The sequence below is a fragment of the Lissotriton vulgaris genome, chromosome 7 (assembly GCF_964263255.1).
Source record: "Lissotriton vulgaris chromosome 7, aLisVul1.2, whole genome shotgun sequence".
In the NCBI taxonomy this organism is placed as follows: domain Eukaryota; kingdom Metazoa; phylum Chordata; class Amphibia; order Caudata; family Salamandridae; genus Lissotriton; species Lissotriton vulgaris.
The window spans coordinates 435,264,985-435,283,683 of record NC_141695.1 but is presented as its reverse complement, the minus strand read 5'-3'; the positions used below and the strand labels follow the sequence as shown (position 1 = coordinate 435,283,683).

Here is an 18,699-nt window from a genome sequence, read left to right as displayed (position 1 = left end):
ATGATTCCAATAATGATCCATTACCTTTTTCTTCCTTAGCTCAACAGTTTTCTCTTTCTAATTTGGATTTTTATACCTTTTTAAAAATAAAAGTTGCTCTTGCTAAGCTGTGTCTTGATCCAGTTTCTCCTACTATAGCTCTATTACAATTGTGGCTTGGATCTGGTCATGTGGCCTCCAGAATTTATAAATTGTTGTCTTCCAATCCTCCTGCCTTAACTACTGTTACTCAACAGAAATGGATGCATCATTTTGATCATGAATTTACTACGCATATCTCCGCAGATACTTGGCAGTTGATTGGGAGGCTTTCTCTTCGTAATAAAATTGCCCCTTCTCTAATTCAATCTACATTTTTTTCTCTTAATCTCCTGCATTGGACTCCAGCACGCTTACATTCTCTTGGTCTTAAAGATGATGATCTTTGTTGGAGTTGTGGTTTGGCTACAGGTAATTATCCTCATATGTTTTTGAGTGCTCTTTACTCCAGCCTTTTTGGGATTTGGTCCATAAACATCTTTTGTTAATATTTAATATTCAATTTCAGCTCTCCTTTACTATGGTTTTGCTTGGCCCATGGGCCCCACCTATTCCATTACCTCTAGACTCTTTAGATTTGCAATTACTAGACCTACTATTGTCAATTGCGGTGAAAATTGTCCTTATGGAATGGAAATCATTTAATTCCATCTCTTACCATACATGGTGGGCGTGGGTATCTTTTTTACGTGGTGCGTATACCTCAGTGGATGAGGCTCATCTCTCCCCTTCTATTTCTAATAGAGTTTGGAGAGCCTTAGATGAATATATGGATTTGGCATCACAAGGGTTGGTGGAGCAATATCCTTTTGTGGCGTCTCTATGATTATTGGTATTTCCTTCTTTTTGTAGTGTTACAGGAGACCCTTCCTTCCTCCTTCTCTTCCCTCTCCCCCCATGCTTTTCTTTCTTTTTCTCTTTCTTTCTGTTTTCAGCTTTCTATCTTTTTCCCTAATCAATTTTATTTATCAAAGTGATACCTTTGACTTTTATTATGGTTCCTGGTTGTCATTCTTCTCTCTTTCTTTGCAACACATCGATGAAATGCTTGAAGAAACTATATGAGACATATTTGTATTTTTTGCTGATCGCTTGTATTTCTTTTTTTATTAATTGTATCACTTTCTTATTGTATTTAACTCTTTATATGCTTCTTTGCAAAACTAATAAAGTTATTGAACAAAAAAGACGTGTTTCGCCTAGGAAATTAGGGCATGAATCTAAGGCCCTACCAGGATCCTGTCAAAGTCAGGCCCAGTCCCCTTAAAATCCTGCTTGCTAAATCAACTATTAATCTATAATTTTAGAAGTCCTGCACATCAGTAGAGGCAGTAACCTAGACTAAAAAGGCATAAAGTCAGAGATTGTGGCACAGCGCTTGCTCTCAGATTACTAAAAACAGTATCTGTGACAATTACTACTGGATGGGAAAAGATTAACCACATTAGTACCAGTTTAGCACTTAAATTCAATAATCAGCAACTTTACGGTGCCAAATTAAACTTTATAGAGGACATATCAGTGCCCATCACCACGTGGCATGCTTTTTTTTTTGTTTGAGCTACAATGTGTTGCAACCTAAGATTGTGCAGAAGGTTGTGGATTATGTGTTATGTTTGTGAAATACATAGCCCAGTTTAAAATCTTGAGGCTTCAGGAGCATATAATTCCACCCCCCCCCCCCCCACCCCCCTATAACCTATTTCCCATTTTCTGGTTCTCCAGTGCCGTAAGGTCATATGAATAGAAATGAATGTCTGACAAATTATAGAAAGACAAAATATCGACCTACAAAAATATCGGAGCAATAATATCGATGTCAACAATATAGACATCCTATCTACAAATAGGTACGTACAAAAATATCGGAAAAAAATATTGATGTCAAAAATATCGTTTTTTAAAAATATCTTTTTTTAAATAAAAAAATATGTAAAATTAATTAACAAATATTTAAAAATATAATAAACATAGTACAAAATATATTATATCATTTAAAAGTAATACGTAATATACATAATTTTATTAAAAAAATAATTAAACATATACATATAATATATATTATGTATACTTAATAATCAATTGTAATATTTATTGCAATAACTTATAAATAATTAAAAATATTATATATTACAAATTCATCTATACACATAAAATAACTTAAATAACAATTAAATAATTATGCAAAACAAATTAAAAAAATTAAATTTACTTTTAAAATAATTATATACTACATTGACTAAAACAATACAAAAATATTAAGTAACAAAGGGAATAAAATACTATTCCAACAACAACAAAAAACAGTAAGGAAAATGTTGGATAGCGTAGGGGTAAAAATTACTATTCTCACTCCAGAGAGTGCAACAGTAGGGAAAGTGTTGGACAGCATAGGGGTAAAAATTACTATTCCCACTCCAGAGAGTGCAACAGTAGGGAAAGTGTTGGATAGCGTAGGGGTAACAATTACTATTCCCACTCCAGAGAGTGCAACTGTAGGGAATGTGTTGGATAGCGTAAAAGTTAAAAATAACATACTTCTCAATAAACTAATATTTTAAAATATGTAAATAAATATTTATTAAATTAATCTAAACTATTTACAAATACCAATAAATGATTATTAAAAAAATAATTACCAATTAATAATTAATATCCAATAAATTATCAATGCCCAACTATAACTGTAATGGCTACTTAATTACATATCAATTACTTTACACACTATTAAAGCACAACAAATGCCAATATTAAAATAATACACTTAGCATAATTATCAATTAATTAAAATTAATTACCAATGTATAAAAAATAATTACCAATTAATAATTAATTACCAATAATATAATTAGCAAAAACAATTAATTATTACTTAATTACATTTAAATTACTTCCCACTCTATTCCCCTATAAACCCATAACCCGCTACAGAATATAATTATCAAATAATCAGTGAATTAAGGTTAATTACCAATTAATAAAAATTAATTACCAATTAATTAATTTTTTTATAATCCCTAAAAATGTATAATTAATTTAGTATAATTTACTTACTTCCCACCCTATTCCCCTATAAACCCACAACCCGCTACAGAACATAATTATCAATTAATCAATTAATTAAAATGAATTACCAATTAATAAAAATTATTACCAATTAATGAAAATTAATTTATAATTCCTAAAAAATTAATAATTAAATTACTTCCCATCTTATTCCCCTATAAACCTACAACCCACTACAGAACATAATTATCAATTAATCCATGAATTAAAATAAATTACCAATTAATAAAAATGAATTACCAATTAATTTAAAATAATTTATCATTCCTAAAAAATTAATAATTTATTTAGTATAATTAAATTACTTCCCACCCTATTCCCCTATAAACCCCAAACTTGCTACAGTACTAAAATAAATTTACTTAAATTACATATTATAAAAATACATATTAAATACATAATATACATAAAAATCATCTAAAAATCGATATTAGTAGTATCGATATTACTTACATCGATATTAAAAAAATCGATATTACTTACCTTCTATATTCTGTCCCTTCGATATTAAAACATCGATATTATGGTAGGTCGATATTAAAAAATTGATATTTTGTCTGCATGCCAATAGAAATAGCACTATGCAAATATCATCACTCCACTATATACAGAAAACAAAATTAAAAACCATTGTCATTTCTAACACCAAAAGCTCTAATTTTCAAAATTTGCAAGACCTATTGCATTGCAAATGCTTGTCATTTTTCAGCGCTGGACTGGGGCTCTTCTTTGTGGGGCCACGCTCCTCCACTCAAATGGAGAAGCCGCCCCTCGTCATACCCACAGTCGACCAACAACCCCAATTTCTTGCAATGATCAAAAACAATTAAACAGATCAAAAAGGACTGCCCCCTTTATTAATAGAGGTTTGTATGTTTCAGTCTATTTTTGGTGGTCTCTGTAAGAATGTCTATGAGTACACATATGACTGAGTGAGTAACCTGGTGCTCTTTAAGGTCATCATCTACTATTTACTGTGCTTTGAAAGTTGATAAAATTAAATATGTAATGAAAAATGTGCTTTAAAGTGCACCATTTTGGTCTGTTTTTTTCCAGAATTTTGTTGGGGGAAAACCCCACCAAACTGCCTTAGTAGTGGTGGGGCTAGCTCGCGACGCGCCGGACGAGGGCTGGTCTGGGGAAGTTTGCCAGGGCTGCTTTCAGTTCCCAGTCCGGCCCTGATGCAGCAGTCTTTTTCTTGCACACAAGGCAGCTCATTCACTGATGTCTTGCGTCATGAGACTCCCTTGTTTCCACTTTATAAAGGGCCCCAGAGAAGCATGAGCATATCCTATGAATAAGGCACGAACCGGGTAGCCTCCTGCTCCGACAATTGCTGGCCACAAATGTCTCTTTTAGTTGCACTGGCACCACTTGGATTCAATTACACACTAACTGCCAATTGCGGGGACAGAACATACTTGGCGTTCTCCTCTCAATCCACATGGCTCCTCATAACCAGTGAAAGAAGACAGAGATTTATTTATAAAAAATAGGCGAGCTCATTGTTAAGTACAGATGCCTGGAGAAGTCGCCACACAACTGCCGCTTATCGAACCTCCTCCTCCTCTTCTGAACACTCCACACATGCCAGACACTCATATTATTCCCGTGCAGAAGAAGGAATCTAATACTTCCACAAACTACTGATTAGACAGCATATTAAAATTAAAAATTGATGCCTAATTTTCAAAGCATTAAAGGGACTGGCCCCATATATTTTAATAGATCGACTACTCAGATAAGTTGGGGAAGAAGGGGAGCAGCACAGACCACTGACACAAGGTTTGCATGAAAAAGGCCACTTTATTGAAACAGGTGCACATAACAAAAGCAACCTAGGTTTTTGCCTTACAAAATTAGAGCCTCACTATACAACTTTACTCACCTATGTTAAGCTACCCACTCCCCTAAAATCTCTCTCCCCTCCCACAACAATTTAATACAGTAATAGTGTACCCACTCCAGAGCTGCAGAACTGCAACTGTGGGCTTCAAACACCGCAACCCCTTTACTACAACTATTATCCCTTACTCAACTAAGCTTCCTACAGAACCTTTAACTTTCTGGCTCCTCCAGGCATGAACTTATCTACCTGTTCCCTTTCAACCAGCATTGCCCCTCTAAACAAGAATAAACCTTGTTAACTATGTCAAATTCTCTGCCAACTGCCTAAGCGCCTGCCTCAAAGCGACAACCCTATATAACATAAAGAACGTGCTGCACACCTATTCTAATTAACCCAGCTCAAATTAGAGCCCCAGATAACCAGCACCCCCGAAACCCAGGCTCAGGGGATGGGTGACAGGAGAAAAACTCTCACTAGCTAAGCACTAACCACCGTGTCACCAAGACTAAATAGTGGCTGGTACCACATAATTCCAACTTAAAACCTCCTTGGGCTACAAAAGTAAGGTTAGATGTGACATCTGCCTAAAACTAACATTGAACATATACCCTGAAATACTAAATGGTAACACTAGGCCCAGTTGATATCTGCAGAGATCAACCCAAATGAACATACATGCACTTTCTATTCTGCAGTACATAGCTTCCTTTTGAGGATAGATGTGCACCTTTGCCCAGAGAGATGAAGATCTGGATGGTAGAGATGACTCATTTGTTTTATGCACTGGTGTGTTATTCACCAGCAGAGTTACTTAAAGCTACTCCAAAGAAGACTAACAGTGCAAATTAGTGATGGTGCTCTTCTGAGGCACCCATGGATACAGTTTTTAAACATGAAATAGTGACTAGTTGGTTACTATGTTTACCTATGGCACTCAGTGGGGATCCTTCAAGGCATGTATAAGATGGCTTAGGAAGTAGGACAAGTAGGAGAAAAAAGCAACAACTAAATGGGAAATACAAGAAACATGCAACACTGGTAAAAGGAAGGTACACTTGAGGGAAAGGATAGAAGTATTCCAGGAGGCAGCAGATAGATAGGTGCCTTTTTTGGCAACAATACACAGGCCAGTAAATAATTTGCGGATGAATGACCAGGCTGTATGCCTGCCTTAAATTCTCAAGTCCCAGGGAGATAAACATAGTGACTAGCCTCCAAAATGACCAAAGGTAGAATACAACAAATTCAGAAGAAATTTCACCTACAAGTATTATGACCTCCTTTGTTAAATTCCTTCCTTCCCAAACTAGGCTGTGCATGCTTGCTTTCAAGCCTTAAAATCATGTGTTTGTATATTTGTGAACTGCTCTAGTTGACAGTATCACTTGATGTCGCAATGATGGTAGGTAGCACTGTTTGCTTACAAACTATCTTTTGTCTTCTGCAGAAATATTCAGAAATCTTGTGTGCCTGGATAAGGAGGTGATCAAGAAGAACTTACTCAAGGCCTTACCAGCAAGCTGGATGAGTGGCTCTGAAGAGGTGTCCTGGCACTTAGATGAATCGCTTCAGCCTCCTAGAGAATGGCTACATGTATTTTGGAGCTTCCTTCAGCAGGATGTTGATGTCCTATCACCATTTGAAGGCTATCCCCTGGTGCCCATGAGACCAGTGGAGCATGGGGTCCAGACGCTCCAGCTGGTAAGGCTGAGGCAGAAATCTTGTCTTCTCTTCCTAAACAAAGATGGACACAGCCTGACAGAAACTATGGTTAGGATATTAGAAACCATTGGCTGCACAGTAATATGCCAATGGGACTCGCATGTTTGGCACAAGAATCTTTCGGACTATGTACTCGCACCCACGTCAAACAATATTCTAAAGGCCTTTTCAAATATAGGTGTGGCCACAGTAATCCAAAAGTTGACAGCGATGACACTGGAACAGAAACTAATGCTCCGTGACTTGTTCTCACTGGCAACCAGATTAACCACTGAAGAGTGCAAAGTTATATGTCAGTTGCCCATCTTTAGCAAGATGCTCTCCCTGCAGTCCACAGGGTCGGACCTAATTCCAGCCCTAAATACCCAAGCTGTAGATAAATGCACTGTCCCAACTATTCCCAGTGATCTTGTGCTGCCAGAAACACTGCTTACATGCAGAAGTGAAAATGATCGGAGACTACTGATGCAAATGAGGGTACCCTTCTTGAGTTCATCTGATATTGCTATACGGTCAGTTAAGGCTATCAAAACCAAGCAGTATATCCATCACAATAGTAAAGCAGAAGGCATCATGCTGTGGATCTTAAGAAATGGTGATGTGCTGTTCAGCCTGACTAATGAGCTCAGGAAAATTTGTGAAGGCCTGCCCTTCATACCTTGTAATGGGGAGATGGTCAAGCCATCTGCTCTTTTTGACCCTGAAAATGTAACATTTCAGGATATATTCGATTCCTGTAGGTTTCCTCCTAGCAGCTTTCAGGAACCACTAACATTGAAGTCTTTGAGAGTTCTTGGTCTGAAAGATACTATTCAGGACATCTCCCTGGTAGATGTTCTACATATTGCAGATGAGGTGAACAGAAACAGTGGTATAAAAGGTCTTAAAGTTCTAGAGAGAAAGGCAAGAGCACTTATCAGAGTTTGCAATGACACCCAAGTGCTCTCTAGCTCTGATATCAAGCAAATGAAATCATTGTGTAGCATGGCGTGGGTGCCGTGGATTGCTTCTAATGATAAGGTAACATTTTGCAAACCTACAGACATGAGAAATAAGAAGCACTCTTCTCTTGTGGAGTTCTCTATGCCCATCACGGATGAATTCAATGAACAAGCAAGCAATAGTCTTGGCTTGAATGAATCACCACCTCCCAATAAAGTAATAGAAAACCTCACAGCCCTTAGCCTTCATTACCAGACAATAGATTACTACTCATTGGTCATGAAATTGCACAATATTTACAGCCATATGCAAGGCAACCTAGGTCAGTTCGGGAACGTGTTGGACAGTATGAGGATCTGGAATGGTGCTGACTTTTCTGCCCCATCTGAGATCCTTATGTCCTATCCAGAAGACTTAGATCTGAGCTCCCAGATCAAGAAGGTGCCTCCTGATTTCCTGATCTACAAAAGGCTCTTCCAGCAGTGTGGCGTCCGTGAGACCATGGCAGACATTGAGATCAATAATATGCTTCAGAAAATTATGAAGGACATACAGGTCAGGAGTTCTTGTTGTGGCACTAATGTTGAACTAAAACTTGCTATATCTGTTTTGGACTGGATGAAGAGAAGAGGCCTTCAAGGTACAGATGATCTTCCTATTCCAGTACATTCAATGAGAGGTGTGTTTACTTTAAAACCCTTGTCTACTGTCTTGTTCTGTGATATGCCAAAGGAATGCCTGAAAGACCTAGGAAATGAACTGGACTATAGCATTGTTCATGAAGATATCACATTGACCACAGCCGCCTTTCTTAAAGTCCCATTACTCAGCACCAAGATACTAAAGCCAGAGTATTTTGAACCCTGGGGACCCTCAGAACCTATCACGCTCAGAATAAAGAACATCCTCAGAGAATACAGTGAAGAGGTTGATCTCTTCAAGGAGATGATACAGAACGCTGATGATGCAGGTGCCACGATCTGTAACTTCTTAGTGGATATGAGACAAAACCTTTCCTTTCGAAAGAGTCTTATAGACCCAGAAATGGCATCTTGCCATGGGCCTGCATTGTGGTCATATAATAACAGCAAGTTCAGTGATGAAGACTTCTGTAATATCACACGGGTTGGAGCAGCTACTAAAGAGCTCCAGGTTGAGAAGATTGGAAAATTTGGACTTGGTTTCAATACAGTGTATCGTGTAACCGATGTGCCATCTATACTCAGTGGGAGCAGCATGCTTATGTTTGACCCCAATGCAAATCATCTCTCGAAACACATTCAAAGTGAAGCGAATCCGGGTATCAAACTAAACCTCCAGAAGCACCCTCAAGTACTTCAGTTATTTTCTGATCAGTTTCACCCATATGAAAATGTTTTTGGCTGCAATCTGAAGGGAACACTCGACTACAACGGAACACTTATTCGTTTGCCTTTCAGAACAGAGGAAGATGCAAAATGTTCAAAGATTTGTGATCAAAGCCTTAATGAACAAGAGATTAAAGCACTTGTGAATATCTTCCAAGAGTCTTCTCAAAACTTAATAATCTTCCTAAAAGGAGTTCGGGAAGTAAGTCTTGGATTTCTTCCTCCTGAATTATCATCACCCGATAACCCTGTTTTCCAATTGGAACTATACAGGGAGCAGGCTCAGAAGTTGAGCATTACTGAGGACTTCTTCCTTCAGAACGAACAGAAAGCTATCGCAGCACTCCTGTCCAAAAACATGGTTGTTGATGTGACCGAATTCGCAATCATCAGGGTCACAAGGATACAAAGGTCAAGGACTTATGAAAAACATTATCTTCTGCACTCCAGCTTTGGCATTGGAGAGTCTTTAAAAACATTTAAACACAACAGCCAGAATAAAATTGGGTTTTCGCTCCCAGTGGCCGGGCTAGCCCTGCCATTGAAAAGGAACGTTGACACTGGGAAATGGACACCTGATTTGGATGACTTTATTGGGCAGGTTTTCTGTTTTCTGCCTCTTTCCATTTTCTCTGGTCTCCCATTTCACCTTAATGGAACCTTTGCTGTCATGTCCAACAGGAAAAGCCTATGGGACACAACTGAAAAGGGCGAGTGGAACAAGAAACTTCTTTGTGATGCAGTTCTGGTGGCTTGGGTAAGAGCTCTAGTCCAGCTCCAGAAAATGTGTCAGGATGGTTTATTAGAAGTCTACAGCTACCACACATTTTGGCCTGATATCAGAAAAATTAAATCTTATTTTATTGGAGCGCTGAAAGCTTTCTACAGAGCAGTAGACCATGGGTTTCTTGCTGTCTTTAACAATGGGCATGAATGGTGCACAATTAAGCATGCATGTTTCTTAAGGTCAGAAATTGTGAAAAATGGGTACATTGGTGAGACTGCAACACAGGTATTCTCTGCAATGCTCCCCAAACCATTTGTGGCTATCCCGCTACCAGAGTGGGTCAAAGATGGTTTCATTGCAAGTGGTTGTGGTGAAGCCTTGCTTAGAAATACTTACAACTGGGAAAGGTTTTACAAAGAGATTGTATTCAACAACTTGGGCGATGTAGCCTCAGAAGCAAGGGATGCCCTCATTACCCATGCCATTGATATGAACAATAAGGAACTAGATAGATTGCTAATGTCTGTCCCCTGCATTCCATCGACCCCTTATGGAACCCTACAGATCATTGGCAATCTAGTTCACCCAGAGGGTAAAGTAGCCTCCCTGTTTGGGAAGGAAGATGGACGCTTTCCTCAGGGAACACCTGAAACCTATCTGAAACTTGAACGGTTGTCCCGCCTTGAACTTCTCGGAATGTTAAAAGACCACCTCCCTATGATGCAATTGATGGAGCGAGCCCAAAACATCTCAGCAGTCTGGAAGCATGATAGACAAAAGGCATGCAGCCGCATACACCATATACTGGAGCTGCTCCGGGACCTTGTAGCACAAACCTCTAGTAACACTGACCAAGCTCTGTTTAGGAACATTTCGTTTCTTCCTGCTATTCTTCCTCCCTGCAGCAATTTACAGAATGTGGCTGAAATCGCACTCAAAAAGCCCGTAGAGATTTTCCATTACAAGCACCTCAGTTTGGTTAACCTTAGTAAAGCGGTCCTTAGTAAAGACCATATTGGAAAGTATTTTGAATTCTGTAAAGAGATCATGGAGTTTTTGGGGCTGAACAGTCTTCCATCAATTCAGACAGTGATGTTACAACTAGCAAAAGCTCATAGAATGTCCAATGTGTTACCCAAGCAAGAACTTACAGAGATTGCCAGAAAGTGCTATACCTACTTGAACAAGGCCATACAGGATAGACCAGGTAAATGGAATGAGATTAAAACTAGAGCTTTTGACTTTCCCTTCGTTCTTATAGATCATCAGTTTGTACATTTGAGTTCAGTTGCAGTCTGTATATCCTTTGAGGCAGCACCTTATCTGTATCAGTTGCCCAAGCAATTTCAAGAATTTGATCTATTGTGGAAGTGTGTAGGTCTCCGAGACAGTTTTACAGTTAAAAACTACATTGCTGTCCTTCAGAGCATTGCTAGAGAGCATCAAGGAAATCGGTTACCTAAAAAGGAGTTTAATTTAACAATGAAACTCATCAATGTGATATTTGAAAAAACAATAGATGAAACTGATGTTAGCTGCTTTCAAACTCAGTGCATGCTCCTTCCAGATCAAGATGGAATCTTGCGTCCTGCAGACAAGCTTCACTACAATGACATTCTTTGCTTACCTTGCGAGAGCGATATGCTCTTCTGTCATGATTTGATCCCTCGGTCTGTGGCCTTGCAGTTTAGGGTACCAACTAAAATTCACAAAATTCTGCAGAACCTGAAAATCACCAAGTTATCCTGCTGGGTGTCAGACTTTGGGGCCAAAGAAGACCTTACAAGGCGTATCAGGAATATTATCAGAGAATACTCCTCCAGAACCGATATTCTTAAGGAGCTTATTCAGAATGCAGATGACTCTGGTGCCACAGAGATCCATTTTGTATGGGACAGGCGGACACATCCTACGTTACGTACTTTTGGGGAAGAGTGGAACCCATTACAAGGCCCAGCCCTTTGTATCTATAACAATAAAGTCTTTACTAATGAAGATATTGAAGGGATTCAACAACTAGGCAAAGGTGGGAAAGGTGATAGACTAGACAAGACTGGGAAGTATGGGCTTGGGTTTAATGCGGTCTATCACTTGACAGACTGCCCATCTTTTGTGACGGGTGACAGTACATTGTGTATATTTGACCCCAACCTTCTGTTCTTGAAAACTGCGCATCATAGCTCTCCTGGTGCAAAGATATCTGTCAACCCAGAGTTCAAAAATACATTTCAGGATGTGTATGATACTTTCCTTCCTGCCAACTTTAATCTGGAACAGGGGACGCTCTTTCGCCTGCCACTAAGGACAGCTGAGATTGCACATAAATCTGAAATCTCAGATCAGACGGTATCTACTCGTGACATCGAGGCACTATGGGGGCAACTGGAGAAGGACGCAAGCAACTTTATACTTTTTCTAAATAACATTCAGAGCATCACATTCTCAAAAATCACACAGGAAGATGGTCAGCTAAAGAAGATTATTTCAGTTGATGCACAAACCAGCAGTATTAGTGAGCAGCACCGTGTGACTTTCAAGAACAAACTCAAGGAGTTTGCAGAGGCAAAATTGACCATGAATGAGACCACACCGTGCCAAGTGTTTTACATTGTGGACATACATTGTAGCTGGTCTCAATTAGCTACTAAATGGGTTGTAGCTAAGCAGATTGGAGTTAAGGGGGATGATACATTGGCTGATATACGTAGAGTCTGTGAGAGCTTGAAGTGCTACCGTATAGTGCATGGTGCTGTGGCAGCATGCATTAATGACTTAGTACCAGGTAGGACATTTTGCACTTTACCACTTCCAGTGGAGACAGGCCTGCCAGTTCATATTAATGGAAATTTCATAGTGGACTCTGCCCGTAGGGACATCTGCGGAGAAGATGGTGGGAGTGCAAAAACAGAATGGAACTCTGTGCTCCTAACGCATATTCTTGCCCCACTGTATAGTGATCTCCTGGAACACTTGTGCAAATTGTTTTATAAAAACACAGCAGGGCCTTTAAGGTTTGAAAACTTTAAGGTATGTGAATATTCTCTAAATGAAAAATTGTTACGCTTTTTCCCCCGCATATCTGATAAAATACCCTCACTGTTGCAGAAGATGGTTAATCACGTCTACCGTACAATCTTCGAAAAGCGAAGTATGCTCATTCCTGTCTATAAGAAAGAAACTGTGCAAATTCGTACCTTTACTAAAGATATTGTGATTGTCGAATGGGCAGGAGTCAATCAGATGATAACAAAAGAACCCCACTTTCTTTTGGGAAAGCTAAATACAGAATTGGAATGTGCTCTTCAAAACATCAAAATGAAAATGGTGCTACCCTTTCAGAGTCTTCAGACCATCTTTGAGGAGTTTAAAAAGGCACGGATACAGGTTATATCTGTGCACCCTGAAACAGTCTGCAAATACTTAAAGGCCCAAAGTCTTTGCCCAGAAGGGCAGAGCTTACCTCACCCAGTCTCCGACACCCTCCTTGGAAGTGAAACCTGCTGTCGCTCTCTCTTGAATTTTTGTCTTAAGGTTGAAAAAAAAACGATTGGTGATTGTTTGAATGATCTTCCTTCTTCTTGTGACTCTTGATGGAAAACTGAGAAGATTCTGTAAGGCTGAGCCTAAGTACCTTACTTTATTTTCATGTTTATTTCCGGCACAGAAGCACATATTTATCAGCCATGATGTTGTTGATGTTGAGAATGCTTTACCACTTCTGAAAGCAGGCTTCTTGAAAGATTTCTCAATTCAAGAATCAGCGAGTTTCATCAAAGACTTTCTAGGGCAATGTTTCAAAGTGTCAACAAAGAATGACATGGTTCACCATGAATTACCTAAAACGGCTGAGGTCTGGATGAAGGCAGTCTGGAAATTCTTTGAGACCAAGATTAACGAAAGCCATGAAAATTATGAAGTCCACCAAATAATGTTTCAAGAATTGGTTGCACTTTTTTGTGACTGGGCAATTGTACCAGTGTCCTTTGAATATAAAAATTGCATATTTCTATTGCCTCCTGGTAGCCTCAAGATAATTTTCTATGAATTGAAGGATGATCTGGCCAAATGTCTATTCAAGTTAGGTTTTCCAAAGCTAAACACATCAATAATTCCTTTTAACATAGGATACCACAGCATCAAACCTTATTTACTGCAGACTAACAACTGCTTCTCTGTCCTGGAGATGTTGTGGTCCAGAAACAACCTCCTCCACTGGAACAAGTTGAGTAGTAGGGAGATCGAAACGCTACTGAGTTTACTTGTGGATGGGCTACCTCAAATCAAAGATAAGACCTGTTTTTTTAACCGAATCCAGTATCTACCCTTATTTGAGACGATAGATGGAAAGCATCAGACCCTGAATATCTACCAGAAGAGGTACATCCTTCATACAAAGCTCACAAAGGAACTGAATGATGTTTACAGAGGGCTCTACCAGATAGATTCACAGACTGTCTTTTTACGTGATTGCTACCTCTATACAGTTTTGGCTAAGAACATGAATATTCAAACATTTGATGATTTGCAATTCCTTGTACATTTTCTGCTTCCCCTGCTTCCAAACATGCGTGAAGATCATCTAATAAAAATTCTAAACCTCCTACTGAATCTAAAGCATCAATATCCTGAAGCATTTAAAGCTGAAGAGAAGAACATTTTCTCTTCACTTAGATCGGTCCAGTTCATTAGAGATGGACAAGGAACACTTCAGCCGGCATCTTACTATTATGATCCTGACTGCTCAATATTCAAAACGTTTCAGCTGCAGACAAGGTTTATTCCAGAAGAATTTTTCACCCAGGTAGGATACACTTTTAGCATCATTAAGGAGGTCCTTATTGGTATTGGTTTGAGGCATAAAGTATCTGTCCAGGACTTCATTACATTTGCAACTGAGGTTGAACAAGAAGCACAAAGAGGTATTTTGGTAAGATCACTGGAGCCTAAGATAAAAGTATTGTTTTCACACATGCTTACATTGAAAGTGGAAAATCTTACAAAGGATTTCATTGAGAAAGTCTCTACTATCAAATTTGTAGCTGCAGTTAACACGAATACTGACTTGCAAAAAATACACCCAGCATATGCCAATAATAACCATCTGATTCCTCTTAAAGATTCCATTGTGAAGTCACGTGACAGTGATGAAATGCTAGTGTGGACATCTGTGGCTTTTTTGAAAACAAAAAGTCTGTCATCAAATCACATTAAAATGCCCTACTTCACTGAGCGGGAAACCAATGTGTTAAAATCATTTGGTGTCCTTTTTGATCCACCCCTGGTGTCAGTACTGCAGAACCTAAAGAACGTTTGTCAAGCACCATTCAAAAACGTAGAACTTGCTCAACCACGACGTCGAGTTCTAGAAAAAACCTACAATTTTCTCGAAAGACATCTTCCATTTGATCCTACTCCTCTTGCTAGCTTACCAGTGATTTTATTGGAAGACAATACCCTGGCAGAACCTAGTCAGTTACTATTTTCATTGCCTGAAGACGTTTTGTTCAAGCCATACCTTTTCAGTGTGCCTTCTCAGTTGGCTAGGTACAGGGCGTTGTTCGAGAGTATTGGGGTAGAGGCAGAGCCAAGTGTGTTCCACTATACCTGGGTGCTTGCTGCAATATATGAGGAAACCAAAGAGAAGGAATCCCCTCATGGCAACCAAAGAACTACTCTTCTTAAAGCCATGGAAAAACTGTTCTTGCTGATAAAACAAAGTTCACCTAACGATGATCTTCAAAGTCTAAAATCCCTTTACCTCCCTGCTACAGATGGGAGACTTTATGATTCCGCCAAGTTGGTTTACAATAATTGCAATTCAAGGAGGACAATCAGTTCTCTAGAGGGTTCTTTTAAGTTTCTGGTGCACATTGAGAAATGCAGTCTTTTTAATGATCAATATGAAATGGAGAAACTCCTCCAACAGCTTCCAGAGGATATTCGGCCTAAGATGCTCTCAGAAGTTACATCAGAAAACCTTCAATCGTGGAGCCCATGCAGTCTTGGTGATGACTGTGAGTTGAAAGGACGATTACGTGGCCTCTTCTCATCCAGTATCTTCCAGGAAGGTCTTGTGAGCCTACTGAGAGCACAAAACAAGGGAAAAATGTCTGCCGGTGAGGCTGCGAAAGAATGCAAAACTGCTTTCAGAAAACTTGAGCTTATTTGTTGCAAGTCGATAGAGACAATTCTCTTTAAAGGATGTGAGCCTCTACAGGACACATGCTTGTTCAAAGACGTGTTTATCTTGAAGACAATGGAAGGAGAGTGCCAAGTTTATCTTGTGCACAAGGAAGCAACTTGTTTTCGTGAAACCATAAACATAATAACATCTCTGGCAAAGGAGATAAATGGGTTAATGATGAATGTGCTCAGCCATGATTCATTGTTGGTCCTAGTAGAAATGCTCACTTGTGAAAATCCTCAAGATATAAGCAACGTTATGAAAGATCATTGTTTTCTGACAAGGAATTGTGGAAGCCAGACAAGCTTTTCTATGCCAAGTCCAGGTGAAGAGATTCCTGAAGAGTGGCATGACTCTCTAGAAATGATCATTGTCAACAAATTTAATGTAGATGAATTTGTCGGTTACATGGATCCTGATGAAGAAGGTGTTTACCTCTATGCGATCATTCTGGAGAAGTTGGAATCAAGGGTTAGTGGTGACATTGAAGTGGAGATGTTCAGAATTGATCTTGGGCCAGATCGTATTATGAACGTCAGTGCTCTAGATCTGTATCAGTTCAAGAGATGTCTCATCAGCAAGAACAGCTGCAGAGAACTGCTGATGGTGGAGAACCTACAAGACCAAAAGTAAAATCAAGCCAGGTGGTTTGACAAATCTTTGGGGGACATAAAAAGAGAGATAGATGAGAAACTCCATGAGATATACAAACTGTCAAAGAAGGAGAAGACACAGTCCATTCGAAGGCTTTATCTTTGGTACCACCCAGACAAGAATATTGGGCAAGAACAATTAGCTGCTGAAGTTTGCAAATATCTGCAGCAGAGAATAAGAGACTTAGAAGATGACGGGGATTACAATGGCATGGGCAGAGGTTTCAGCAGTCCGAGCAGAAGTCACAGTAGCTCAAGCCACTCTAGAAATGAATACAATCCTCATAGAGACTTTCCAAAATTCTGGAGTAGATGGGATGGCGAGGCTTCTCGGCACCGTCAGCATCATGAAAACTTTACAAGAAGATCTAACTGTGAATATGATTTTTGGGGCTACCATGACAGGCAGCAAAGAAAGCCAAGGGTTGGTGAAGCTAGCAGGTGGTTCCGGCAGGCCGAGTGTGATCTCAAAGCTGCTTTCCACGACGTTGACCGCAGCAGTCCTGAATGGGTGCTATACAAGATTCACCAGGCGATCCAGAAAGCTTTGATTGCGGTTCTGTGTAAGAAATCTCACAGATTTGATACCGATGTTACCATCTATGATTTGGCATGCAAAATCTCTGTTTTTAGCAGCAGCCTTAAGGAAGTACAGGGCATGGTCCTAGAACTGGAAAGACTTGGTGTGGACAATAAAAAGACACAGTATCCAAATTATCATCTGCCACCTGACATACCTAATGACATCTTCTCAACAAGCCAAGAGAAAGCTTTAGGGCTGGCCAGAGATATACTTAACAAAATCAATGAATATATCCGGCCATGACAAGTCTAAATGGGGAACGTTATGCTGTCTGTAGGAGTGCAGATATAAATATCGTAACTTGAATTCTAGCTCCAATTATAGAATCCTTGTTGTTGCTGCTGCCACAACATCTGTTAAACCGTTACTTTTAGCTTGAGGTTGAGTTAGGTTGCAGAGAGTGTATAACATCCTATTTGCTTGGGAATTTCTGTTAACGTTGCCTGATTTCATTCATCCATTTTCATTATCAGTTAATTTCCTCCCACGTAAAAATGAATAAAGTTGACCCCTTGTACCACCCTCAACTCTTCAACAGCAATCCTCTTTACACTCATGCAATAGAATGGCAAGGAGTGAAGTAAACTGGGCTTCTAGGGCACTCTTTAATTTCCGTTTCTGCCTTTGACGCCCCCATCCTGAAACCAGAGTAGGGAATGGCAGTGGTAGGTGTAGTATAGGGATAGCCAGAGGAAGCAGGTAGTACCCTAGGCTACCTATAATTGGAGTCCCTGTTCTCCAAATTTGACTTATCAGGATACCCCTAGCTTTCTTACAGATTTGTTCACTATCTGATCAAAACCCTGAACTGCACAATGAAATTTGTGTGATAAATTTCCACAGTGTTTAGAACCTTTTAAAAGAGCAAAAGAACCAAGATTCTTACATTTTCTCTGAATGCACAAGAATATATCTTTAATGAGGCATTACACTTGTGTCCTTATTTGACCTATTGCTAGGAATCCATTCTTGGAATGAGGCCAAAAAATACAAAAAAACATAAATAATTGAGCCTTGAGGCACTTTCTCAATACTATAACCATTGATGTCCTGCATCACTGTGACTAGGCAGTCCCCAGTGCGTGTGCTGATATATGTATTGTGTCGAATCTGCCTTTGCCTCTACAAAGGCACCCACATTTTTATTAAAGATTTGAATTCCCTTGTGGTTAAGCGAAGTTGCCATTCTGTTGTCTAAGACTACATGATGTCCGACAGATCTTCTAGGCTGTTTCAGCATAGATAAAGGTGCTGTAACCGACAAGCTTGCCACAGTTTATAAATATGTAGGCGGGTGTTGAACATTGATGGTGAAGTCCAAAGACAGAGTCATGTGTTGTGGTTAGAGGTGTCCTTTAGGGCTGTACTGCTGGGCTGGATATTGGTCGCAGACTGTTCCTAGATTGTGCATGATTTGTGTGAATTAATGGAAAACAAGAAGTGGGAAACCACATTGAAAGAAACCAAATCATTGAAAACCAATTTTAACCTTTTAAGTGCTGTGCACGTTCAGCGTACGTCACGTGCACTACCTTGGTAGTGCTGCACACGTCCGCTTAACGTCGCG

At 39.4% G+C, this 18,699-nt stretch overlaps 1 protein-coding gene across 1 annotated transcript in view; it reads left to right on the top strand.

Annotated features, from left to right (window-relative positions):
• Nucleotides 1-18,294, top strand: part of LOC147701799 (sacsin-like) — a 305,895-nt gene extending 287,601 nt beyond the window's left edge. Inside the window, 2 exon segments of the mRNA XM_086930425.1 lie at nt 6,402-13,285; nt 13,287-18,294. Coding sequence (XP_086786551.1) covers nt 6,402-13,285; nt 13,287-17,375 — 10,973 coding nt within the window. The 3' untranslated portion in view covers nt 17,376-18,294.
• Nucleotides 18,295-18,699: the final 405 nt, after the last annotated feature.